At 41.5% G+C, this 27,486-nt stretch overlaps 1 protein-coding gene across 2 annotated transcripts in view; it reads right to left on the bottom strand.

Annotated features, from left to right (window-relative positions):
* Positions 1–713: 713 nt before the first annotated feature.
* The window catches only part of plod2 (procollagen-lysine, 2-oxoglutarate 5-dioxygenase 2), a 40,783-nt gene continuing 14,010 nt past the window's right edge, over positions 714–27,486 (bottom strand). The window contains exons 2-20 of one of the 2 annotated variants that reach the window (XM_050056887.1): positions 27,286–27,377; positions 24,795–24,931; positions 20,768–20,931; positions 18,268–18,380; positions 18,105–18,168; positions 17,669–17,766; positions 16,394–16,495; positions 14,235–14,360; positions 14,013–14,134; positions 11,686–11,790; positions 10,635–10,760; positions 9,683–9,824; positions 8,851–8,913; positions 7,472–7,585; positions 7,099–7,164; positions 6,787–6,891; positions 4,185–4,331; positions 3,844–3,969; positions 714–1,766 (exon numbers count right to left, since the gene is read on the bottom strand). In XM_050056887.1, coding sequence (XP_049912844.1) covers positions 1,611–1,766; positions 3,844–3,969; positions 4,185–4,331; positions 6,787–6,891; positions 7,099–7,164; positions 7,472–7,585; positions 8,851–8,913; positions 9,683–9,824; positions 10,635–10,760; positions 11,686–11,790; positions 14,013–14,134; positions 14,235–14,360; positions 16,394–16,495; positions 17,669–17,766; positions 18,105–18,168; positions 18,268–18,380; positions 20,768–20,931; positions 24,795–24,931; positions 27,286–27,377 — 2,168 coding nt within the window. In that variant the 3' untranslated portion in view covers positions 714–1,610. The remainder of the gene's footprint in view (positions 1,767–3,843; positions 3,970–4,184; positions 4,332–6,786; positions 6,892–7,098; positions 7,165–7,471; positions 7,586–8,850; positions 8,914–9,682; positions 9,825–10,634; positions 10,761–11,685; positions 11,791–14,012; positions 14,135–14,234; positions 14,361–16,393; positions 16,496–17,668; positions 17,767–18,104; positions 18,169–18,267; positions 18,381–20,767; positions 20,932–24,794; positions 24,932–27,285; positions 27,378–27,486) is intronic. The other variant, XM_050056888.1, reaches the window with a different exon arrangement.

The raw sequence follows: 27,486 nt of genomic DNA, 5'->3' as shown, positions 1-27,486 counted from the left end.
GAAGGTGAGTCCTTAGATGATGTCATGAGTGAACTACTGATCTAAGTTTGAGATTGTATTTTGTCTCTAGGTGGCACACAGTTAGTGGTTTGCAATGGGCCACAGTTCTGTTGTTTGTCCGTCTCCAGTACACCATAGTTTGTTTTAGTTTTTCAGTCCAGCTGGTGGATTGAAATGGTAGTGAGAGATAAATAAAAGCGCACCGATGCGCCTCTCCAAAGGATGACAGGTTTTCTGTAGGCTCCACCTTCCATACTCTCCCCTTCTGCTCTGTCATCAGCCCTTACAACTCCCATCTGGCGCACTGTCACAGGGTTATGTGAACATGTTTACACTGAGCCCCTAAGGTAAACTGAACTACATTTGCACCGATGTACATCATCACACCACACCCCAAACACTTCAGTGCTGCTCCCCGCCGCAGAGCAGTACTCCGGTCCAGACCAGGCCTGATTGTTTCTACATGTGACGTGTTCCGTGGAGAACAACTTGACAGTCTGTGATGAACTGATGCAGTGATAACACAATGGAGGGCTGTCTGCGGTGGGGAGTGATCTCTTCCAGACACTGCTTTGCTTTTGCCAAAAGAATCGACACAGAGGACTGAATTTCTTGAATATCTGAAATTACCGTATGCTGAGTTTGTAGAAAGGCCACTGCGTGCTTTGAATGCAAAATCACTTTTTTTTATGATGCAGATAACAAAGAACAGATTTAATTTTTTTATAAAGACTTTTATTAAGTTTTGACAATAAGTTAAACAACTTTCCGAGTTTCAAAATTCATTCACACACATCTCTCAGAAAAATATTGCAGAAATGTCTTCAGAAAAACAAATGAATGTTGCCATTTTCCAAAAGCGAAGGATGAAAAACCTTTCAAGTAAAACAGAATATTGAACTTCATTCAAACAGAATTCATATTGAATTCTGCTGTCTCGTTTTTCTGGTGTGAAAAATTCCAAAAAAAAACATAGATTTATTTTTCACTGGGTACGTATCAAACTTGATTTGAAAATCTGAATCCTTTTTAGGGTAGAAAACACCGTCCAAATATGGAGTTAAATCTGGAATGTAGAAACGCGGAGTGTTGATGAGCACCAGTCGTAGATTTGGAGGCAGTATATAGGCGTTCAGTGACATTTTACCTGAAACAAAAATGATACAAAACGGCCATCTGCATGCTAGCATCCTTCATCTAATCGCTAGCAAACCAGTGTGTGATACTAACAGTTACCTTGACAATGTGAAATCAGTATTGTGAAAATCATGATATGGTGATAACTTACAGTACAGTACAGTAATTCCAAGTAGGATGTTGGTTTTCAATGGAAATGGGAGTGTGGCACTTTGTGTTCCCTGCTAGCAAATTTTTCTTTCTAATTTGTACATCTTAAGTGTGAATTAGTTTTGTCACTTTCCTCTCCACCTTACACTCTGTTTGACAGAGATTTCTTGAATGCAATCATTTAATCTTTTAAAGCTTTTGCTTTGAAATAGAACTGCATCAGCAAAACATCTGGGACACAAAACACCAAATGAAACAAAACAAACATGACCAAAAAAAAAAAGCAAAGCATGGTCAAAAGACTAACAGTATGATCAGATAGTTCAAGGGTCGATGAAGGACACTGCGATGTAGCGCGTTCCTTTGGTGGTGGGCAGGCCTTCGTGGAGGTGAGTCAGTCGTCCTGGGTGCATGAAGCTCCAGCCTTTCCTCGGTGACTCTATGGAGCAGTTGTACCGATGGAAACGGCAGCCCCCGCCCTGATACAAGGAAAAGAAGGAATTAAAAAATTGCACAATTGATTGTGAAATGGGTCATGGAGTCAACAAGAATACAGGGAAGATGATTAAAGTGAGAACACTCACATTAAATCAAACTGGATGACACCCAGATGCCATCAAGCATTCCACTCTAATATCAGCATGCTTGAACTCCTTAAAGGAGTACTGATGATCATTTTCATGACTTTTTCATGCATACCTCCAAGGTGAACGAAGAATCCAAAAAAGGCAAACCATCTTGATGAATTGATGTCATTCTTTTTACAGACTTTCATACAACTAGTGCAGTATAATCCGAGTCTCACTTATCCAGTCATATGTAGGGGTGTCCTGATAGTTTTTTGCCCCTGATCCGAGTCATTTTATAATGAGTATCCCACGATAACAAGTCCCATTCAATACTTCTGTTTTCTTAGATAATACAGCTGCACAGTGCACACTTCAAGTACATTAAAGTTACTAAACCCGATCCAATGTGTATGCTTGACAATTGAAAAGCTCTGCAATGCATCAAGAAGAAATCCCTGCCTTTGTTTATTTATTTATTTGTTTATTTATTTACAGAGCAAGTAAATAGATCTAAATAACAAACCCCTCCTTTAATCTTGTTGGCCTTGCTGCTGTCTCGAGGGAATGTCTCTGTCCCTTCAGAGAGTAGCCTTTTCTCCAGTGTTGGTTGCTTCGATGCAGCCTTTGCCTGAGTTACCTGATTGAATGGTATTTTATTCAGTTTATTTTCGCCGTCTGTGCATCTTTAGTGTGGATTAGGCTACATTGATATTGTTAAATCACAAGTCACACTTGCTCCTGGAGCTTTTGTCACACTTTGCAGTGGCGTGTTGACAAGATTGTCTTCAGTTCTTTACCGCTGTCTGTCTCTTCTACACTTGCGGATAAACACTATGCCATAATCACACGAGATTTTCACACTGAGCTGAAATGAAGCGAGTGCTCATAATTTTGGTTTAAAAAAAAAAAAAAAAAAAAACATAAATAAAAAGTGTCATACTGCTTTTTTGCTGTTGGTTAAGGCATGTTTTTTGCCGCAGGCGGGGCTCAGCCCCTGCTCTTACACACACAGAGGAGCTCAGCTGAGTAGAGGAGGAAAGTAAAGTAGAGCGGAGAGTTGGAGACTATTGCACTTAGTGTGACTCTGCAGGAAAGCTTTGTGAGAAAAAGCACCTTTATGATAGCTTATTTAAACAAAGGATTGGATCCTCTATACAGCTCAATATACCCCGAACTCCCTCCATTAAAAAATGCCTTGATCGGCCCTGATCCAGATCTTTGAGATCGGATCGGGACATCCCTTGTGCTTCCTAAACAGATGCATTTTTTGCAAAAATGATATATTTAAATCAGTGCTTCCAAACTGGTGGGTCGTGGTTCAAAAGCTGGTCGTGGTCCCATTCTTAATGAACTGCAAGTAACTCGCAAACATGTCAAGTTTGCTAAAAAAAAACACACTTTCTTTGAAGTACAGCGAATTATCAGCACAGAGCTTTTATTTTGAAGTGCCGTTTTCTACAGTAGAGTGAGGGACTAACCAACAGCTTTTACAAAGACAGCAAACTAGCTCAACAACATGTCCAAATGCAAGTATGACGCTCAGTGTATTAAATTGTGTGGACCTCGAACTAATGACGAGGAGAAATCTGGACACCGTGGCTGGACCAGTTGGGAAACACTGATTTAAATCATTTACGCATAAACAGCCCAGGCGCGCTACTTGTCCATGCGTGAGACTGTTTATGCAGATGTATATTAGAAAATGCAAACACAGGCAAGAATGCACTAAACATACAGCTAGATAAATGAGACTCGAGTCACATTGCACGAGTTGTTGGGGAGTTTGTAAGCAGAAATTTCGGTTTATTTTTGCTGTTGTTAAACGTGGACCCTGATGACTTGAATTTATCATGAATGTTCCCCTTTTTTGGATTCATGGATTTGAGGTTTTCTTCCCGAATTCAGTGTAACACAGGCTGAGTAACAAACATAAAACGACATAAAAATGGTCATTGGGGCGAAGTTTCCTTTGAATACAACTCCTTACCTGAAAGTCTGTGTCTTTGTTATTGAGGGCGATGTTGATGGTGAAGGTGGAAGAGTCGTGATGGGGCCTCAGGTACGCTTGCCTCTCCGGCGTGTATTTTACCACAAAGTTCATTAAAGCATAACCCTGTGATGAAGCACATTAATCCATCAAGTTAGCTGACAGTCAGTGTACCTTCAAACATAACCGATGGAAAACCTGTCAGCCATTATTAATCGTTGCACATGTGAGAACAGGGTCCATGACAAGAGGAAACTTTTTCTTCAGTTTAAGCTTTTGGGCAAATAGTGGCAGCGTTCATTGTTTATCTTTCTTTCACTTCTCCATGAGGTCACACTTACCTTAGTGTAGTAGCCAGAGAAAACTTTTAATGTGACGGGCGATATGAACTCTCGGATGAAGTGTAGCCACTCTTTGTCATAGCCGATTTGCTTCATATGAATGTCGTCCGTCGGCACCGTCTCGTAGCCGCCGGCGATCCGCTTGTCCTTAGAAAAAAAGAGAGGAAGTAAAGCATACTGCAGTGTGATTAACGACGGAACAAATGACCCACCATCCGCGACGTGTGCCATCACAAAGTGGTGATGATGATGACAACGTGCCTGTGTGTGCGTGTGTCTCTAAAACCGCAGGCTGTACTGTTGTCTGTCTGCATGAGGCTTAATGACCCATCCAGCTCAGCCTTTTTCCCCACACAGAGTTAGTCAAAGAATCTGTACACATTTAGTCTCTCAGGCAAACTTTTAGACGCGTTAATTACCAATTTCAAACTACATAAAACAGGCCACATGGAATAGACACCATAAACATTAAACACAATATCATAACCATTTATGTGGTTATATTTAAATGATGGACCTGGACAGGATGGTAATAAAATTAAGCATGTGTGTACAAGTACCCTGAACACCAGTGGTGTCTGTGTGTGAGATTGTGCATGTTCTAACAGGATTTTGAGCATTTAAAAGAATAGTCCACTCACTAATCCCTACATCTGGCTAACATTCGACCCCCTTGACCCCTGAAGGTCGTGAAAGTTAGCTTGAAAGTAACAGCTCACCCAGGCATCAAAGACAACAAAGGCAAGGCTGTTACAATAAAGTTTACAAGGCAAAATGAGGGATTATTTCCTGCCTTCCACTTCTTCCTATTGATGTCTGTGCTGGATTAATTACAACAAACACTTAACCACAACAAGACGTGGAAGGCTTTGTCTTTACTATGATAATTATCTTACTCAGGCAATTTAAAAGTTGTGAAAGTTTTTTAATGTGTACTGAATAAATTACAGCAAATGGCTTCTTCTGAAGGTTAGAAAATTAGCCCTGGTGTCTCCAACTGTGTGCAACTATTGCTGCAAATGATGTGTTCAGTAATAGATGGGCAACCTATTGTTATTTAATACTAAAATATTGAGTTTATGTGAGCTTGTTTCAATCTCATAAACTGATTCTTGTAGCCCCGTTTTTTTTTTAAGCCTTTAACAAATGCAATTAACAAATTAGCTTTTAGCTCAAAGCATCGTTGTGCCTCAGCATAACCATATTTAAGTGGGATAATGGCTGTTGAGTCTTAGGGCCCTGTTTTACACCCGGCACAAAGCGGAGTACAGCGCAGCACAACTGGGCGGCTGTAGCTCAGAAGTAGTGGAAGATTGGTGGTTTGATCCCCAGCTCCTCCAGTCTGCATCCTTGGGCATCATACTCAACCCCAAATTGCTCCCGAGAGTGTATGAATGGTTACTGAGTAGTAGGCAGCCCCTTGTATGGTAGCCTTGGCCACTAATGTGTAAATGTGTGTGCATGGGTAAAAGAAAAAACCTGCTTTGAGTGGTCTGAAGACTAGAAAGGTGCCATACAAGTGCAGTCCATTTACCATTTACTGTTGAATTGTCATTGCTAGCTTCAGACTGATGCAGTTGTCATTTTCACGGCCAGTGTCCACACTGTGTAAGTAGCAAATGTGCTCTTGCTCCTCTGTGCGCCCATGGACAGACATCAAATGCATCATTGACCAGCAGAAACCTAGCCTAAAGTCAATACAACAGTATTTTCCTGCTATTTAAAGGGCACATTATTCAGATGGTAAAATGTGCATACATCGGTGGGTTCAAAATGCACGTGCACCCTGCTTATTAAACACACAGGGAGCCACTGGTGGTTTGCAGGTGGGTGAAATAATTCATCATTAATGAGGTGAATATTAATAACATTCTCTAAAATGTGAACGTAGCAGAGAGCAGAGCAGAGCTGCTCTCTGACTCAACATTAAGAGAGATGCTGTGCACATTTACGCTTGAGAAGCAGCATATCTTCATTGATTTTTCATTAGTTAAATGTCTAGTTCTGTTTCCTCTAGCAAGTGTATAACTGAAGTTTTTAATGCTACTGCTTAAATGTCCCGCAATATTTGCTGCAGTGACATGATGGCTCTTACTGCGTTACTCTCAGCAGAAAACCACTCGCTTCTTCAATTTGCCAAATACACCTTGTAAAAAGCAATGTTAGGTATAGGTGTCCTGGCTTTTAAAATGAAAAGAAGATGATACTCTGATTTATTGAATTAATTCAAAATGAAATACTACCCCTTTGCCCCTTGCACCTTATTTTGCACCCAGATTATGCATCATTTAACTAGCAAAAGTGGAGTTGGGGAAAACCTAAATACACTTGCATCATGCACTTTAGACCACGCACTACAGATTGCTTAAACAGGGCCCTTAGTCTTGTTTTTAATAGCAATTGTCCTATACTTTTTGACATTTTATGGATGAAAAAAAAGTAAAAGGTGATGAAAAGGACAAGTATTTTCAGCCATAATATTATTCTTCACACATTGTCTCCCTCACATGGACGTGTGAACATTACCACAGAAAAAAAGTATGTGCCTGCTGTGTGTTGACTACAGCTCTGTGTTCAGTGAACCTCAGTTAACAGTACTGACCTCATGTTTGCCTCCGGACCATGAACCATAGTGCTCCATCTCCTCAACTATTTCATCACAGGCCTTCTCTGTGAGGACTGGGAACCAGAACACATCTGGACAAGGCTGCAATACACAGACATGAGCAATGAGACCACGGAGAACAGACTTGAGTCACACCTTCACCTTTAGCAGCTGTGACTGAAATGTAATACCCAGAGATGTTAAAAGCAGATGTGTGGGATTTCTGTCCGACGTTATGTCATTGTCTTTCACTGTCTCTCAGTCTGTATCTCCAGCACATGCAGATATACTCGCAGAATAAATACAAACCTCCTCCAAGTAGTTCTCAGTGAAAATCTGAGTGTAGTTTTTGTGGATGTACTTCTCCTTCCAGTCCTGCGAGGAGAAAGAGTTGCGGATTAGTTGCCATTTTTGTAGACTGTTAGCTGACCTACATACCTCACAGAGCTAATCCCCTCTCCCACAGGGCAGGTCCCAGCGTGCCAAATACAGTAGTAAATCACAAAGCCTTATCAGTCAGGAGTCTTATCACACTGAAGTCATTACTTCAGAATCGTCTCACATCTGTAATCCTTCCATTATGGCTAATAACCTTTATAGGTGGCTGCGCGTTTATCTCAGCTATTCAGAAAAAATGGCTTTCTTTGTGTATGAAGAATACGGAGAAAACATAATGACTTACCACAGGGTTTTCAAATATCTGCCACAAGTCATTGTTATAATGAGAAATGTTATAATTGGCTGTGGAAATGAGCCTCCCAAAGTCGTGACGGTTTGTTATGTACATGAAGACTCCCTGCAGCAAACGGGGGGAAAAAAAAGAAGTTCAGTCAGTTTCACAAAAAGTTGGAGTCTCTTTAATGTCTCACAGGCAGGATTTCTAACAGATCCATATCTACATAAACATAATTCATGCTCTGCAGGTTATAATTATGGTAACTGTTTATGACTTGAACACTCATCGATGGTTAGCACCGGCATAAAAACCGACAGTTACTCGTGGCAAACTACTTTAAAGCTTCATTTGCCCCAAAATGAAAATAAAGTGTGATTTCAGTGTGCTTTAACACACTGAAATCAAGTAGCTTTAACTTAGATAGAACCAAAAGAGACAGATAAATAATCTAAGATTATTTATGGGTGGGTGGTGGCGGGGCTGCAGGGCGTTGGTGGGTTGGGGAACAGGACAGGGTGGGGCAGTGAGGTGAGAGGAGTGGGAGAACAGGGACAGAGGGGTGCTGGGCAGCTTGGGACAAAGCAATTCCAGGAACGATACTCTATCTACAGTGAAGCACGGGGAGGGCGCCGTGTAGGGGTGGATTTGGACTCACTATCAGACTAGGCTTTGAAAAGAAAAAGAAATGATGAATTAGACAGGGTTTTGCAATATGCTGGTGCAAGTGTCCAAATTGCTAATGTACAAAATCATCTTGTGAAAGCTGTGATTTAGTCCAGATGGTTTACATGAGTGAAAGGAAATATTATCGGAGCCTAGTCTGAGATCAGTCGGTGTGTTTAGAGGGAGCAGCTGGTTACATATGTTTCCTGGAAGGTTTGGCGGTGTGGGGTAAAGCATCAGGACAGGGGACTTGCATGTAAACTGACTCTCCAACCTTCTTTCTCCTCCTTGATCTGCTCTTGGAAGGCATCATAAAAACAGGACAGAAAACAGGTCTTTCTCTCTCTATCTTAGACAAATATCTGTTTTTGGACCTGAACTCAAGCAAAGAGATCAACATCAATTTCCAAAGAGCTGCCAGACATCCTGAGCTTTTCTCTAAGGATATAGGCAGCAGCTCAATAGTAAATCTTATTACATGTTTGAATATGTAATCGCCCAATCTGAAATAGTGATTGACAATGCTCAATTCCAGTGGAGAATCAAAAATGTGTCTTTGCTTTACTACACATTTACCGAATTTAACTCAGCAGGGCCAAAAAATCCTCAATCAAATCAGGTCTTTTTCATGTGAAAAAGAGTCTGCTATGAAACGGCTTCTGAGCGCTAACCCATTGGAAATGGATGTTTCAGAAAACAGAATAATCAAAACAAATGGAAACCTTCGGGGGCCTGAGCATATGGAAGGCTTCCGGAGAGGGGGAGTCTTTTTCTCTGTGACTGGTCTAAAATAAAGGAGAAGCATGATGTAAATACCATAACATAAATTACTGTTTCAGAGTAAGAGAGAGAGTGACAGTTGAAATATGTATATGTCACATACATAGCAACTCAGGAGGAGAGGAAATGCGCCTGCATGAGAAAGGAGCAAGGTTCCCTCTGAAGCTGATGTTTTTCGTGGGTTAACACAGGAGGAATGCATGCCGGGGGAAAAAAGCCAAGCAATCCGAAAGTACACCATGTTTGGATCAGGCATGGTAGTTGTTTAGGTCAGAGCATAGGTGACATGTCAGTGGTATAAAACACAGCTGGGTGGACAGTTTATAAGTGGAAAGAAAAACACATCACACAGACAAGACAAACTTTTGTCAGCTAGCCAGCCAGGCATTGCAACCGGTTGCACTGTCTGTGGTCATGTAACAACGAGGGCAAGAGAAAGTGAAGGATTATGGGATACAAGTGGAGGAGAGAACCTTAATGCACTATAGAGCAACCATAAACAAAGGTTCATGCCTTGATGACAGACAGACATTTAAAACCGCTTATACTTGCCAGTCTTTGGTTTCCGTTGAGCTGTTGACTTTGTCAGGGTTAAGAGATTCTAAACTAGCAGTACTGAATCTTAAAAAAAATATTCAAATATAAATATCCTTACAGTGGTTATGCCCTAATAAAGTCATGTTTTTATAGACGCTACAGTGCATACTACTACTTCACACTATGTTTACAGTACTGAGACATGAATCCCTCAAGATGGCGGCTAAGAGTTCTTACCATTTCTCTGGCATTTCTACAAAAAGCCATATCTGGGTCTAGTTTCTCCAGCACAAAGTAGTTCCTCTCTTTCAGTTCATTCCTCAAAGCACTGCCCTTGACAAGGTATATATGTGCCATGAAAGGAATGTTCCACACACCCCTAGAAACAACAAGACAGAGACAAAGTGCTCATTTTACAGTAACTGGGTAAATTTGCATTCTTGGAGTGCTTGAGATTTTTTCATTATAATCCTCATGCCAGCCATGACTACAGCCATGACTACAGGTGTGTTGTTGGGGAGCTATATGGCGAAATAAGGCAGCATGTCAAGACTAAGAAAAGACGTTATCATAATATTTAGTCTGTCGAGTTACAGGTACATAGCAGTACATTTAAAAATACTTTTGGGTGTTTTTTCCTTGACCCTTTTACTCCCACTTTTGATGACCAATTCCACTTGCCCTACCATCTTTGTCTTAGAGGTTTATCCCCAGATCCCAACCTTCTCTGCTCACGCACACTAACCAACCAGTAGGAGTTGCTTGCTACAAGGACCTAATCCCTCACTGTCTTCCTCCCCACATTTTGGCGGGTGATTAAATCTGGGTTTTTACTGTAGTGGGTGAATGTTTACTCCTTTGCGCCATCTGGGCGCCATTTCAGCTTATTTTTAAACACATAAAAAGCGAGAGAGAAGAAGTGAATTCGACTACAGCTGCAGGCTCTGACACTCAGTGCTAAATTACTGCACAGGTTGATTGTGACTCTAACGACTGTTCATATGTGTATTCTAGCATGTAGCTTGTAATGACGGCATGGCTTTAACATGGATGAGAACTGTTTCGGCACAATAAGGCAAGATTTATTTTAGTCATGGTTATGCTGAGGGATGCAATACCAGTGTGTGAACCATAAAAATGCAGGGCTGTTGCTGTGTGCGTGTGTACCCTCATTGTACTTGTGACTTACACACGCTTTCTCTGCACAATGTCGATATAATCTTCAGAGCGGGCGTAATAACCATCCAGACTCAAGGCTCCCCAGAAGTTGGACCACAGCTTGCCGTGACGAGTGACAAGGGGACCAATTATTTTTCTGTAGGGAAGCAGAAGGCAGAGTGGAGAGATGGTAATTCTGTCAGAGTAGATAAAAAATCTGTGACATCTTACAGACAGCCAACCACCTAATGCACTGGGTCTCGTAGCGGTGCTGCATCGAGGCGATCAACCTCTGTGGAAAGATATGATCAGTGCCAAGTCACTAACAGATCGTCGAAGTGCATAATGCAAACCAGAGCCGTAAATCATGCTCGACTGGATTGAGTGTAGTGGCTTGCTGCAGCAGGCTTTTTTACCCCCTGAATCTAGTCGATTTCTTTGAATTTGTATGAAATACAGTAACACAGGGTTTGTTCCACTGCAGCTCTTTTAGTCGTACAAACCAAAACCACAATGAAAGGGATTTTTTTTCTATGAAATAAACTGGGCAGACTTAAAATAATTGAGCCATAAATCACAGCGATGGTTGATAGAGATGCAGATGGATGCACTATGGTATACTAATGCAAAGTTCTCATGGCTGAGATAGATTGGAATTTTCCTCCCTTGACTTCAGTCCCTGGAGAGAATTCTCATGCTGTCTTTAAATATCCTAGAAAGGGGTTTATAGATTGCATGCTTCCAACAGGTCACAATGCCATGCCACTGCCACAACGACATCCAGTTTATAGGGAGGTTTCTTCAGAATCACGAGCTGCAGAAGGGAAAAAGGGTTTGCATGTTTGTTTTTTGTATAATGCAAAGTGGCATTTCGGGGTTAGCGTAGTAGACCGTTTCACTGTTTCCGTGTGGCCAGGCAAAAAACAGGAAGCCAGGGCGGCTTATTTTTAAACTGTCATTCACCCGGCTGTAATGTTCCTGTGGTTTTGCCCCTTTGAATGGTTCGACGATCACAACAACAACCAGGGAGGCTCCCTGAATGAGTTCCAGCGTGGTTGTTATTCCAGCTACCATATGATTACCTGTTCTGCTCGATGAGGAGCTTCAGTGTCTGTCTGTTGGTGAGCATCACATCTGAATCCATGCTGAAGTAGTAGTCGCACGTGGCATCCTTACGGCAAAGATCCCTAATGAAATCAAAAGCACAGACATGACGTAGAGAGTAGTGATTATTCAATCTGGGGCTGATTACAGTCAATGAAATACTTGAAAGTAATCACAGTCGCAAGTTGAAATGTATCAGCTCCTAAGTATAAGATGTCATTTTCAATTGCAGAGTCAGACTCTCACTGACTATCTTTAAGCCTCCAGTGGATAATGTGATTTAAGGAAGATTAGAGACTGCTAATAAACCTTAGACTTCTTCATTATAGGGCTGTCCTGACCAATGCTTTTAGGCATACTGTGTTTTTGATAGGATCTCTGTGATGAGGCCTCACAGATTGAATTATCCCCATGACAACAGGCTATTATTTAACACTGAGCAATGAAAGAGAAAGGGCCCATATCGGAGGACTCAAGGAGAAATACTGCACCTTTTTGTGCTGCTGTGCAATACATCACACAAGCCACACATTTTCTACTGTGCTCTCTAGCCAAGAAAGGACACATTATCTAAAGTCTAGAGACATAACTATTGAGCTGACAATATTGCAAACTCACTACATATATATGCAGTGAATCTTTTAGTTTGAAACGAACACCTGTTCTGCAGCATAAGAGGACTGTTTTATTAAATACATGCTATCACCATCTAGAGGTTTAAATGTAATTTAAAGGGTCAAAATTCAGGGTGTTTAAGTAGTGCGGACACAAATCTCAACATGGATGCTGCTGAGGCGGCGGCTAGCAGCTAACAATGCTAACTATAAATAGCGCTAAACAATGAAAACAATAATGATAGAGCTAATGGTGTTAACCAGGGTAGAAATGGAGGGTGGGTGCTACATTCCCATGCCGCTGCTGTTCCAATACTAGCGATAACCACCGTATGAGCTCAATGCAAGATGGCGGCGATTAGCTAGCCAGTGGGGGCTACACATACAGGCACTCACATGCACTAACACGGACTGTCTACCACAACAAAGAACAGATAAGCTTAGATTACAACACACACAGATGTAGCATGACTTCATTCTCTGCTCAGGATGCCGTTACTTCACTATATATTCACATTGCAAAAGTGGTTTGCTGCTAATTTAATGCTCTGAATGTGGCATACAGATCCTCTAAAGGGGAACTACATCCATTTTAAGAATTCACGTTATTCCTATGGTCTAACACAGTCAAAAATATTCATTAACATGGACAGCTCCCAAATTCAAAAGCTAGAGTGCTAAAACTCAAATTTGTGATATCACTGGGTATAAAGTCTGGAACTGCCTTATAGACAATGAATTGGGAAAGATGTTATACATGACACTGATACCTCTTTTCTACCAAACTAGCTCTGGTTCTTGAACCTCTTCTGTGCAGGATTCTTGGACCCTTGGGGCTGTCTAATGAATCAGCCTGTGTTTCCATCAGTTTTAAGAGGAACCACTGTAATCAAGAGCGTGTCCTTAACAGAGGGCATTGCACAATGCACAACAGAAGTAAGCAGCAGTAGCAATTACATTGATTATGTTTGTTCTGTTATTACAGTTGGTTTTACCCGAGCATGGGGCAACTACCAATGCAACCACTTTCTCTTCTGACAATTTCTCACTTGACTTCTCCATAGTTGCCTTCTATATCCTCTCTTTCCAATCTGCAGAACATGACGCCCACTGATGTTGTCATAGTTCACAATTTAGATGAAGGAAAACCTGCTATTTTCTGGTTCCAGCTGAGAACCAACTTTTCGGCTTCTAAACCAGTTTATTTTTGGTTGAAATACTCGGTTCAAAATAAGATGCGGGAACCGGAACAGAACTGTTCCATGTTGGTGGAAAAGTGGTATGAGAGCACCCGGGGGATTATTCTCAGTATATTGGTACATTTGCTGTTTCAGAACTGAAAACACTGCAACAGGAAAAGCTCATTATGATGTAAAAAAGAAAACAAGCATTCACTGGTTTCACAAAATCCCATTCATTGTCAATGGAGCAGCTCAAGGCTTTACACTTGATTACATCACAAGTTTGAGACTTATTTGAGAGAGAGTAGCTAATGTTCGCAAATATAGATTGAACTTTCCAAGGCCGTGGAAATAACATATCAGATCTCTTAATTTAGGTGGTGTTCCTCTTTAACGTGCAAGTTCTCTTTTAGTTTAGGATCAATCGAGGCCAAAGACATCATCATCTAGTTGAATCAATTTTATTCCTCAAACCACACGTTCTGAGAGATGATAGATTTAGAGACATACATGCCCATGTTCCTGGCCTCTCCTTGGCTCAAATTTTCTTCTGGACCCACAACCTTGAAACTGTTGAACACATTCCTGTTCTCTTCCCAGAACTTCTGGATGTGCTTCTCGTGGTAAACCTCCTGAGCAGGGAGCCAATATTAATGGATTAGGAGCCACATAGAAGGAGCCATGTGTGGTAGAGCTCTAGAAGATAGCCAACGAACAGCTGCATAAACTCACATTATTGTGGATGAAAACATTTAGTTTATCTTTGGGATAATCCAGGGTGAGGAGTCGCTGGAAGAATTCAGGGAGAAATGGAGTTGGCTGCTCAATGAATACTCCAACCAACACACTGGGATACTCCTGTTTAGATTAGAGAGGAGACAAATTAGTACTATTATACACAGAGCAGGTTTTAGTGACGGACCACTGTTTAACATAAATCAAGGATGATGTGACATTTCACTTTAGACATAAGCAAACAGTGAAGCTTCAACAGATGGTGTCCATGACAGCATTCCTTTTGCTTTATTATCACTTAATTGCTCTTTGTTATATGACGTGATGGCTTTTATTCATTGCAGAGGTCTGTGTTAAATTTAAGCAATATATTTTTACTGTTGACATTTATGATTAGCATATTCTTGCCAAAAAATATGAAAAGTTCTACAGATGGGGGCAGTGGACATCCAACTAGGTATGCTCTGCTTTACAGGACATTCTAACTTCTAACCCAAATTGCCATGTATAACTCTTTTCAGAAGACAGCCCAAAATGTACTGTACAAAATGATGGTTCAGACAGTTCGGGCAAAGAAGATATATAGAGAAATGCAGCAAAAGGCACTGAGAAGAAAGGAGGAAACATTTTCCCATGACACTCTGCTCCAGCCCACACAGCTCAGTCTGGACTCCTCATCTTCCAATGACCAGTTCACAGCAAAGGTCTGGCCCAGGGATGAAAAGGGATCCGAGCCGAACCGTCTAATTTGCAAGTTCCGCAATGACTGCGTTGCAGGCACAAGAAGGGGGGACTCGAGCATCTTGCCAATCTGAGCTTAAATTGTTACGGACATACAACGGACAGACAGTGAAAGGAAAGGAGTGGCAAAAAGGGCAGGGAAAAGAATAACCAAAACATCTATTAAAACCGACAGAAACAACAAAGACTTTATTTTGAAAACAAGAGACAAAACTAAGTAGTGACGAGATCTAGGGAGCTCAGTGTAGGGTAGTAGTGTAACACTCGCAGTATCTTTGCAAAGCCTGAGCTTATTCCCAGAAACGAAGTACACAAAGAACCAATCTAGACAGTAAGTGACCTGGATTTACCCCACAAGAAAGGCCTGGACACAGTATGACCAGTGTTTCCACATGACCTGATCTCACAGACACCTCTGTCCCAAACACACAGAGTGGCACAGTGGAATGAAATATCACTGACTTGCCTATTATTGAGAAGCAGCATTTTTCGGCATTCATTACGGAAGGTCACTGGGAGCAGCTTTTACAGAGATGCCTTTCATGTAGCTGGGTTTGTATTGAATCGGCTCCAGGTAAACTACTGAAGCACTTTTATTTATGGAGCATACAGAATTACAGTTAATGTTAAAGGATTCATTAGTAATACACTTCACAGACATTGGGCTTTTTGTGTAGTGCAAAGATATTTTGTAATTGCAAAGACAGGTTTTGTTGCACTTTTGAACAGGTCTGTACCAAACTAATTTACAGAAACAAAGTAGATAAAAAAACGATAATAGAATATATTAACTGGGATCTTGTGTATGCTTCAGTGCTTTGACCATGAAGACAAAGTTAAGTTGCGGAACGTTGTTGACAGACACAGCTAGAGAAATTTTCTAGAGCCTGCCATTCTTGCTGTCTATACATTGCCAGCCTTGGCTGAACTCTGTGACAAATTTTCAGCGTAACCACTATAACTTACTTTTGTGGATATAACCCATACTGAGAAGCCCACTAAAAGGCAGGCTGGTCGACAGTGACACCCCTTTAAATGAGCCCTTCTGAAAACCCCAGAAGCCATATCCTGCACCACAGCAGTGCAGTGCTTCCTCTTCCCCAAGTAGTTTCCCTGGCACTTATGCTCTTTTAAAAGGGTCCAAGACGACCAACGGGCACATAACCTATTATTGCTGGAAAGAGAGTGCGTGCAGCACCAACAGTCTTGCATATCTGCTGAAAAGCTGGGCTCCACTCCTACTGTCTAGACAGTCACTGATAGATGGATGGTTGACACTGGAAGACCAGGCGCTGTTTCATCCTTTGTGTCCAAAGGGAGGTGGCTCATGACAAACTTTCCGCAGCAGCACTTTTAAAAATGGACTAAAGGAGGACAGGAAATAGAAGAGAGATTGTTTCATTTGAAGCACTTACCTTTAACTGAGACAAGTCCACAACATCGTCATCACAGTGCGCACAGCCGTGTTCATAGTTCCATGTATCAGGGACATAGTTGGCCAAGTAGTTCAAGTACATCTGCGAGGGAAAGAATTCAGAGCAGGTGAATGCCAGGTTACAGAAGATTAATATCAGTATAAGCAAAAACCTTTCTCTGACTCAGTGGAGCTCCCTTTTAGCGCCGTGATGTGTTTGGATTATTTTGAAATATGACTCTGGATATCCAATTCACTTCTTTATGATAGGAATAAATGACCAGGTAGGATGAGTAAGCAGAATTACTTCAGACTAAGGTCAGACTGAAGACCATAGGGCCATAAATGTCTCTTCAAGTAAAATTGAGACTTCAGTGTCTGGTGTAATTATCCCTTTTCTTCTCAATTCTCTTCATAAATTTCAACGTATTGTAATCATAATTATGTCTGCTCTTTATTTAGTGTGCACAAAAAGTTCACGTTTATGGGGAACGTAGTAGTTTCAGTTCACTGCTGTTTACGAATCCCTTATTGCAGACATTAACATTGAGATCACATATTTGTAGCCAGGTTGAACTTGGCACGATAACTGGAAAAAATAATAATGAACTAATGGTAAGGAGTCCAACCAGGCAGCTCTACCGGCAGGAACCACACTGCTAGGACAGGGATTCTGTGATCTACCATGCAGAGCTTCTCCACCAGATGTTGAGGCCTCCGGGAAGAATGACTCAACAGTTTGGTGGGTTTGGTTCATTACCAGGGAAGGCCAGAGACAGGCGGCTGGTGGTGGAGCAGGACTTGTGAAGAGATGGGGGGAAGGAAAAAGGCAAGAAAAAGAACTCCACAGAATGATGATGGTATCATACGGACATCCTGCTTTTCAGCTTGCTGAGCCTGTCACTCTATTTTACAGAGAGTGAAAAGAAAATGGGGGACACATGGGCAAAAGAAATATACCCCAGTTTTGGCCAGACCTCTGTCCTCCACTGAATAATGAGCTGATTTTTATGGCCAGGACTACTGGCAAGTGAACAGTATGTATATTTCCTGAATGTGTGGGAATTTATGCACTGAAATGAATATTTGGTGATTAATGTCAGTTGGATAAGAACCTAAATGACATGAGCCAACAGAAACTCATCAGCAAAATGGAAAAGAACAGTTCAATAACTGAGCAAGTGTACAAGATGACAATAATTAACTTAAAAGTGTTTATGCTGTGCCATAAGTACGCTATGTGAGGTGTGCCCTGGGGGCGTAACTTCTTACTCACTTTGGTGTTTCCGTTGCCATGGACTACCACTGGCAGGGAGTCGTACACTGTGTTTCTAACTCTGACTCTGTCTGTTCCAAACTTGAGGAGCACTTCATCTGCCAAAAAGAGAAACAAGAGACATTTCAGGCCAGGTTATGAAAATCGACTTACCACATGGGCGAGAGCTGTGAAGGTTTATAACTTACTGGGTAAAGTGCCAAGCCTACAAGTTCTCTGAAAGTATGAAATCGTTCACAGAGTGTGGGAGCAAAACGGTATGGTGTTAGTTCAAGTTGGTGCAGCAAAAGTTATTTAATGCCCTAGTTTTCATTTTTTTTCATTTGCAAGTCAGCATGAACCTGGTGTTTTAAATAACTGAGTTTAAAATATTTGACAAAATTACACAGATTAGCAGTGAATTGAATTATGGAATTTAGTTTCTGTGATGTCTCACCAACAGCCCCATTTAGGTTCTGGAAAATCTGGCACTTGTGGTCCAAAGTCATATTGAGAGTTTGCTGAAAGACATGAAAACATAAAGTATCTTAGTCATCCATGATGTGTTTGAAAGGGATATATTTTCACATTAATCATTGGCATTGACATAAGGCACTCACTCGCTGTAAAGGATCCAAGTATATTTTTGTGTAGAAGAGCTGGTCATCATCGTTGTCATGGAGATTCCACTGTGAAATAACTCTGTTGACGTATGGGGCGTAGCCGATTATACCTGCAAGTAATAAACAGTGTGAAATACGCAGCCAACGGTAAAGTATAGGGTTGAGGGAGGTTTACAAGGTCATATACAACTGGCAGACTGTTGGTGACAATTACAGTATACAGCTGGAATGCCTTACACTAAGTGCGATTTTTGGCACTAACCCCAAGCACACAAGTAATGGGCAGGGACTCTCTTTTCCCACAGTCTGGGGATAGAAAGGAGTGCAATCATGGGCAGTAAGGAAGCTGTACGTTTTAACTGTCTCCAAGCAGTGTGTGCAAAAATCACAGCCTCTCTAAATGTACATTCTCATGGCAGTCTTTCCTCTAGTTTTACCCTGTCTACTCTTTTTTTCTGATTTTGCTTAAGGACACTGACCACAGTGACAGATTGCAGGGTTTGGTGATGTTGCTGGTGTGCTGCAGTTTGCATCCCATCATTTTAAAAAAAGCTGTAGACACTGTAAACAAGTCGGCGGGTAGACGTGACATAATCTAAATGGCAGGAGCGAGAAAAAGTTAAAAGGAAATCATGACAGTTTATGCAAATCATATTGTTGGTAGCTTATCCACAAAATGATGGTTTTAAAGAGTGCTGGGAAGTGCATGCCTTTTTGACCCAAAAATTCAAAGATTTTTCTTGCCCTGCTGGAAAACACTGTGCAATATTCTGACTGCAAAGTTGTCAAGAAAGCATGGAACACAGAACAATAGGACTTATCACGCACAATACATTGAAAAGTTCACGACTGTTGAATAGTTAAGAAAACTCTTTCATTTACAGCTCTTGCCACGCTTGTTGCTAATCCCCCTCATTGGTTTTCGGTCCCTGGCTTACTTTAGTAATACTGTAGTCTCTGTGACAATGTTGCGTGGTACCAGATGCTATAAAACATTACCAAATGGTCACTTGGGCGGTAGCCCTAGGAACATAAACAAGACCTGCAATTTTATACAAACTGTGGCACGTTCTGGGGGCCAAGACAAATCCACGTCATGTCAATGACAATGAATGCTATAAACAGTCTGTGATCTGTCTGAGACAGCTAGGCTCCAATATGGGAGGTCAGACCAGACTGATGACCACAGGGAGAGCAGTAATTCAATGTCCTGAGCAACTGGCAGGATTCAGCTGGCTATGGATTATGGATGAGGACTTACTTTCACTGTTTCATTTGTTTAAAAGATCTGTGAGTCAGAGTCTGATTCAGGGTGCAGCACATGGAGCTCAGCATAGAGCTGAGCCAGTGGCTAGTAGCAAACGGTGCTAATTCCATAAACAGCGCCGCTGACAATGGCAACAGTTAACGGTGCTGACCTGGGAGGAAATTGGAGGGTGGGTGCCACGCTTCTACGAATATGATGTGAGTCAGGACAGCATTATCAGCAGTACCCGCTGTATGAGCGCAGTGCAGATTGGCGCTGATTAGCTAGCCAGTAGGATACACAAATAGGGACTCACATACATTGACATGGATCGTCTACCAAAACAAATAGCAAAGAAGCTCATATTACAGCACACACAGAGAGGGAGCATGACTTCATTCTCTGCTCAGGACACAATCTCTCCACTGTGTCTTTACATAGCAAATAGTTGCTCGCTCTGAATTTTGTATAAAGCTCCTTATATTATTATGCCTGCAAACATCTTTTACTTGTAATGTAGTTGCATGCCAATGCAAAATTAAGAAAGGTGACCACTTAGAAAGTGGCTGAAAAGGAACAAAGTTCGCATTCAGTATTCACATGAATGGGCTTCTGTCACCTCCTGTCTACTTGGACAGGAAATTCCTCAAGGAGCCAGTTTACAGGGAAAATAAACTTCCGTTTTATGGCAAGAGATAATAATAAATGTCTAGTGGTTTTATATTTTAGAACTAACACCAGTCTGTTGTCATTTCTTGAGGTTAAGCCAACAACAGTGAGGCTGCACTGCTGCTCAGCCTCCTGAATTCCAAGGCCTGCATGACTTCAGTCTTTGACAGCTGATAGTTTAAAGTACAAACCCATGTGCACACATTCAAGTTGGTGTTTACAACTAGATTACTCTCTAAAAACTAGTTTGTGGGATTCTTAATATTGTCTTCATATGATGAAATTAATTTTATTGCATCAATCTGTACAGATGAGTGTACGGGTATCAATTAAGGTTAGAATTACTCGGGGTAGGGTTAAGGGTAGTAGGGTTAGGATTGACCATGAGGTTGGGGTTGGGTTAGGGATACACCATGGTAAGCGTGACACTTAAATATCTACTTTTATTTTACAGAATACTTGAGCAATTAAGTGACTTTGCATTATCCAAGCAATGTGTTAAAATAGCATCTTGCTAGCTGTGACAGAGAAGATTCAACAGGTCAAAACATTTTGATCATATTTCGAATTTTTGGAACCCACCTCCAGAGTTGAGGTAGCGCTTGCCGCTGCGAATTGAGGGGTACTTGTCAGCTAGTCGCTTATCTGGCCATATCAGTCCCTCTGCAGCAAAAAGCACCTTGTGATTGGCTTGCTGGAACTTCCTGAGAATCTCCTCTGGTCCTCCGGCAAAGATAAGATCATAGCTAAAAGAAAGGATTTAAAATTAAATACAACAGATCAGTATCATGCTCCTCCCTTCAGGGACAGCCTGGCAGTTTTCTTAAGGTATTTTATCTTGAATCTGACACATGACTTGCTTGAGACAGATAGGAATCTAAATGTAAACAGTGAGCATTCTTTGTGAGTGAGCATCGTATAGGCGAGCATTTCTCGACTATTACTGAAAGTCTTTCCCAGAAGAGTCCTGCTTTGACAGACATTCACACACAGAGCTCTGTGACAGACGGAGGAAAAAGCGCCTAACCCTTTAAATAGGCCTTGTGGTGACTTGTTTAAACGCATGTTGTAATTCAAAGGGCAGAATTTTTAGGCTATGGAAACTCCTAATGTTTCAGGCGATTGTACTTAGAGGTGTGAAGTCATAACAGTAAAAGAGCTGATTCATCTTGGTGACACCATTTCCACACAGTCACTGACTATAAAACAACCTCTTCTGGAAATGACTTCGGTTCTGTACTTGCGTCTGTGCTCTATACACAGTAGTCTAAAACTGACCAATCCAAAAAAAAAAAAAAATCTTGCACATTATACACTTAATTTATATAAAGTGGCAGGAAATGGAAAAGACATCCTGAACCACCTCAGTCAGGCATGTGATGAGAGGAAGAGAAGTCTAGCGTAGGTGAGAAAGCCGTAAGCCCTACTGTATCCACATCTGGCCGACACATGTCCATACAAGAACCCTCTGTTCCTTGTTAACTCATCAATCATAGTCACTGCTGTATAAAGAGGATACAAAACATTCATGACCATGTTTAAAGTTAATTATTAAAAAAAAAATAAGACTAACATGGCCTGGGAATGAACTGTGTCACATTCTCTTTGTGGGTGATGACTTTGTTATCATTGGAGATTGCTTCATTTCTTTGCTCCTACAACAGAACTAACTGTGACTGTGACTGCGATATTTGCTTTGGACTTGGTTTTAGAGGTTATCTTAACACTAAGATCACTCTTGGTATTCGAAACCCATTTAATTAGAGGACTCATCTACACTCGAGTTACCAGTGGAATTCTATCAATAGCTCGCAGGGCAGATATAGATTAATTCTCCTGCTCCTCCTTAACTACACAGTGCACCACCCAGGTCTGGAGCAAAACAGACAGCCTGCTTGCTGCATGTACATGCATCCCACCAACTGGTTTCCACTGGTAAGCCCTGGCCACTCTGCACTGCTCATTTGGTGATTACAGCTAGCAAAGATACTCGTGTATAAATTAAATCAGATTCCAAACGTTACAACACTATATGCTGTACAAATTTAAAGTTTTTTCTCATTATCTGCTAGCTTAATGTCTGATATCAATCAAGGGTAAGATCATGTCAATTGTTGCCAGAACTTGCGAGAGTATGTTGCTAAAACAGAGACATGATTCCAACAAAGTTAATTTTGATTTGTGTGTCTGGGAAAAAACGCCATTTCAGTGTCAGAATGTCTAGAAGGGTTCTGGCTTGTACACAATGGGTCCAATATCTACGTAAGTGACTATGGGACTAAGGGAACGATCTTAATCTGTACTCCAGGAAATAAATCTAAAGTGGGCCATCTCAGTTTATCCACCGTCCTTGCCACTAGTAACACCATCCCAACCCAACACCATTGCTGTAAAAAGATTGTGCCCACCCTCTTGTCACCCCCCAGATCATCCCAGTGAGTATGTGTCTCACTGTAAGCTCTGTTAGCACTGTTGCCAGTTACAACACGGCTAGTGCTGCTAACATTGTTAACATTGCTAAAGGGGTCTTGCCTCTCAAAATGAAGCCGCTTACTCACAGGGGCTACGTTACCCGCAGTAATAGTAAATGAGTTGAGGCGCTAGCTAGTCTCGCTCACCAGACCTTTCTCAAGAAAAGAAAGGTCTGGCTGCGCCGACTCTCACTTTAAGATTGGAGAAAAAAACGCCCCGGCTTTTTTTATTTCTTTCAGCCAATCACAATCGTTCTTGGCGGTGCCACAGCAACGGTGCACTTGAAAACTGCTACACAACCGGAGGTGGTAGGGCGGGACTTCAGCGGGTGGCTCATTCCGCCCAATGAGAGGCTGATCTATGCAGCGAACTTCCGCCCACTCAGACTAGGCGCTAGCTAACCTAACTCCCACCAAACTTAGGTGGTGCGCACTGCAGAGCGGCCAAGACAAAAGTAAGCTAACCAGTGGAGATCGGAGGGTGGGCAGTGGGCACTATGTTTTCAAATGTTAATGTAGCTAGTCAGTTGTCCGTCAGCATACCCGACAATACATTTAAAACACAAAACATTAAAATCACACCACCTCTAAATGGAAAGTGCTTTGAAATGATATGCTAATGCTCACACTGAGTCAACAAAGCATATACCAAAAGGAAAAGCCTCTTGTATTTCATCTAACTTTGCGTTTTTTCATGAAAATTAACCGGATACTTATTGGTTATGGATGTCAGGCCATAACCAAAACTGACATCCCTAGATGGGAGCTATGGTAAATTCTAAGAAGCACCCAAGGAAAGTGTCTGAATCGGATGCTCCAGACACGTGCCCTTGAAAGAGTGCTCCTGAAGGCTGGAAGACACAGCAAGCTCACCTAGTTTGTGTAACTACTCTCACTGCCAGAGAGGGGAGACAAAAGTTCCTCACTGGAGATTTAAGTAATTAATAGAGAGCACTTAAAGCTTATGTTTCAATACATATTTAATGATGGACAATGGACTCAGCTGTGTGTTTGTATACTGACTGTCCCCATTCCACTGGGTTTCAACCATGAATTAGTGGCTTTAACCCTTGTCACACCCACCAAACTGGCAAACATATCTGAAAGTGTTGTGCATCAGTGAGAGAAAACATAACTCCTAAACTCTAAAGTGAAAACCACCACTTTTTTATACTGGCATTACAAAGGTTTGGTGTTTGAAAATACAGAAACCTCCCTAACTGGTTACATTTTCCATTTTAAAAGCCCAAAAGTCCTTACTACATCCATGACAAATTCCTACCAATTGCAAATGTGCACAGAGCAACCGAAAATGTTCTGGCTGTGACTGGCAATTGAAGTCTCTGTTCAAGGTATATGGCTTTTGAATTGCATGCAATCATTCTTTTCATTATGCGAATTTCAGCCCACGCTCAGAGCTCAACAACACAGTGAATAAATTTCAACTCAGAAAGTGAATTACATATATGGGACAAAAAGTAAGGCTGTGACTGAACCAGACACTGTCAACCCTGGCAAGGTGGTCCAACAGGATTAAAATTTTAAAATACATAAAATACATTTGAATGTCTGAAGCACAGATGCAATTTACTACCTGTTTGAAGGGTGTGACAACTTCGCACAGCAATTATAGCTTGCATTATTCATGTGACATGGTGCACTAAGTATCATCATCTTCTGCTCCATTTGAGGAAATATGGCCTGCAAAGCTGTTATTATTCTAAACCACTCACATTAACTCAGTAAAACTTTCCATCGGCTCTGAAAACTCATCATTCAGCTACCTGCACGTGAAAATTACTCTCCTCGTATATTTGCCGACGCTCTGTAATAATGCCTTAACATGAATGAGCGGAGGGCGGTTAAGAGCTACATGAATGGGCAGGAACCCCTCTCACGGAGGAGGCATCGCTTTCAAAGCATTCATTATAGTCTGTGATTGTGAAAATTAGTTTGATTTCTAATTCATAGATCTACACAGTGATTAAAGGTCCCGCTCCCGTTATGGGAATGTTTTATATGGCGTTGTTTTATTTCATATCAGAGCTCAACCTCAAAGAAAAGTAACACAAGTGAGCAAATAAAACATGAATAACAAACAATACAAAAAAGCTAAAAATGTCTGTTTGTCAACATACCTGTCCACAGAAAGGACAATGAGATCCTCCTGGTCAGCCAGAGCCTCCATGGCCTCCTTCAGTAGTCTGACTTTTTGCCCTCCGCCGATAGAGCGACCCACATCACCACCCTTCCACGCTTCTCCCATTCCCAGCACCTGAGACAAAACAGATGAAGTTGTAGAGCCCAACATGAAATGGCTTGACACCAGACTTCACCAGAAGGCAGCCTAGCAGCACTGTAAAAATAACCAAACCTCTAAAGGCCGTCACTCATTTTTTTCAAGACTGGGTAGTAATTCTGCCAATGGGAGAGAAATTCTCACTTTCTAATATGTAAGACATTTCCAAGAACTTTCCTGGAGTAAGGCAGAGTGAGAGGGTCCACTAACCCTCAGTGGTAACTTGAGTGGCAGATTTTTTTAAGCTCCTGTGTGTAAATGCTGCCAAAACACACTTCACTAAACAAGACACAATCTCACTGGTTAGTAAACAACTGTGAATGAAAATAAAGTATGCAGATGTGTGGCGAGATGTAGATAAGAGCATGAGGCAAGGCAGCCTTATAATGGAATCCAAATGGGCCGAGTTAAAGGTCCAGTCTGGAGGATTTAGGGGGATATATTGTTTGAAGTAGAAGATATTATAATTGGTATGTTTATTTTAATGTAGTACAGTGTCATACAGTACAGTATGACATTTTTCAGTGGGTGGGGCTTAGCTGGAGGCAATACAGTTCTTCACAGACATTAGCTAGCGCTAGCTAGCAAGTTCTGTTGGCTTGTTTTAGACAAGACGAGTGGTGCATTCAGAAATACTTATTCCAAGTGCCTGAGTGCACTCTGGCACAGACTGGACCGTTCATAAATTCGGAGTGCTGTCGGAATGTTCTATTAGGTTATCCAGAGTGCCGCACTCTCAGAGTGGCAGAGCGCAGTGGATGGATGATTTGGCAGGATTGCTGAAGGTGGGATGGCCGGCGTTGTAAATGATTACGATGCCAATCTTACAAAGGAGGACGACACTTGAACGGTTTCCTCCCGTTTGTTTTGCTATCGAAGCTAACGTTAGCTAATGCTCTAAAAAGTTAGCGTCACAGAGAAATCCAATATTCATCTTAATACCTCCCCAGTTTCTGATGAGGTGGACATGATAACCCTTAATACACATAATGTTATTTATCCCTACAACAGTAAATACTTCTTCCCTAACCTTATATGAAGTGTGCGCTACACATGAGCATTTTTGATCATCACCTCCATCTAGTCCTTTCATCTTATCACATTTAACCATAGTTGTCTTTGTTTATGTTGAAGGGTAACGACTGTAATGTGATAAAAGTTAACTTTTAAGCCATGACTCCTTCTATTCTAGCACCCAGTCACACATTTTAAGACTCCTATGTAGCCTACAGCTCTGTGGTGGCAAGTCATGTTTCGCTCCCAGCTATCAAATTGACGTCATTGTGTTGTTGGCCCTAAAAGCTACTATAAAAGTCAGCATGTTTTCATAACCGTAGAATGAGCCGTTTATATCTACATAGGGAACGGTCTGGCATGCCAAACAACCTTGGATTTGTGACATGAAACTGCTTTGTTCAGTGTTTTTACTGGCTTAAATCACCAGGTCCTCTTGTTTTGGAGAGGAGGAGACCTCTGTGGACAATTTGGCTCATGGTAAAAACCTCCTGAATGTATGGATCAGAAATAAGGTGAGCACACAGTAAGTTATCAGAGAAAATCGGTAAGCAAACATTAGCAGGTGGTGGAATAGCGTCCCGTGTGCGACATGCCAAACAACTTAGGAGAATCACTTACTTGTAATGTGAAACTGCTTTATTCACTGTTTTTACTGTTTTTAATCAACTGGTCCATTTGCTTTGGAAAGGAAAAGACCTCTGCGGACAATTCAGCTCATGGTAAAAATTCCTGCACAATGAACACTTCAATCCTCAATCTGCAATCCTCACCAGTAGCTGCCACTAAATCCCCCTAAATCTCACACACACAGGATCTTTAACATTGAGTAACACCTATGCTGAAGTAAAATTATCAGATACTTCTTATTCTTTGTTTACTTATAAGTCTCATTGGGTTTGCCGTACAAAGATGAGTACACACCAAGCCCCTAGAAGGCTGGCACAGTAGCTTGCTAGTATGTTTCGGCACAAGATGGAACAAAAACATGTGCAGCAGGGTCACACAGAATGGCAAAAGCCTGAGCAAATGCAGGCTGCGCACTGACTCTGACCTCTGAGCATAAAAAACAATCTTTTTCATTTTTTTTACTGCTGGTTTCAACCTCAGAGGGGAATTCCGGACCCACTTTGAGAAGTATCCCTTTCAGATGGATGTTTTCGTAGCTTGCTGCACTTTGTTTCCTTTAACAGGCCCAATCAATCTTGGGAAGTGTGTGTTGAAAACATTTGGCTGCTGTGGGAGTGTCGCTTCGTTAGCGGGGACAAGACGCACATTTGTGGGTATAATTTTAAAATATGAGAAGACAGTCTTACCTTCACATTGTACTTGAAATAGTTTGCAGACTGCATAAAGCGGAGGAAGCCATCTGTTTCCTCCGTGGCAACAGTGAGGACGAGTAATTTTTCTGCAAAAGACAGAAACACATTTCCACAACCTTACTTATGGGACTTATAAAGTCATCACATATTTTTTGGTGACCAAATTATAGGGATACGCGGATATACTCTTGCGGC

Source organism: Epinephelus moara, chromosome 11, assembly GCF_006386435.1.
Source record: "Epinephelus moara isolate mb chromosome 11, YSFRI_EMoa_1.0, whole genome shotgun sequence".
Lineage (NCBI taxonomy): Eukaryota > Metazoa > Chordata > Actinopteri > Perciformes > Serranidae > Epinephelus > Epinephelus moara.
Note: the sequence above shows the minus strand (reverse complement) of the source record. Positions and strands in the feature narration are given on the sequence as shown.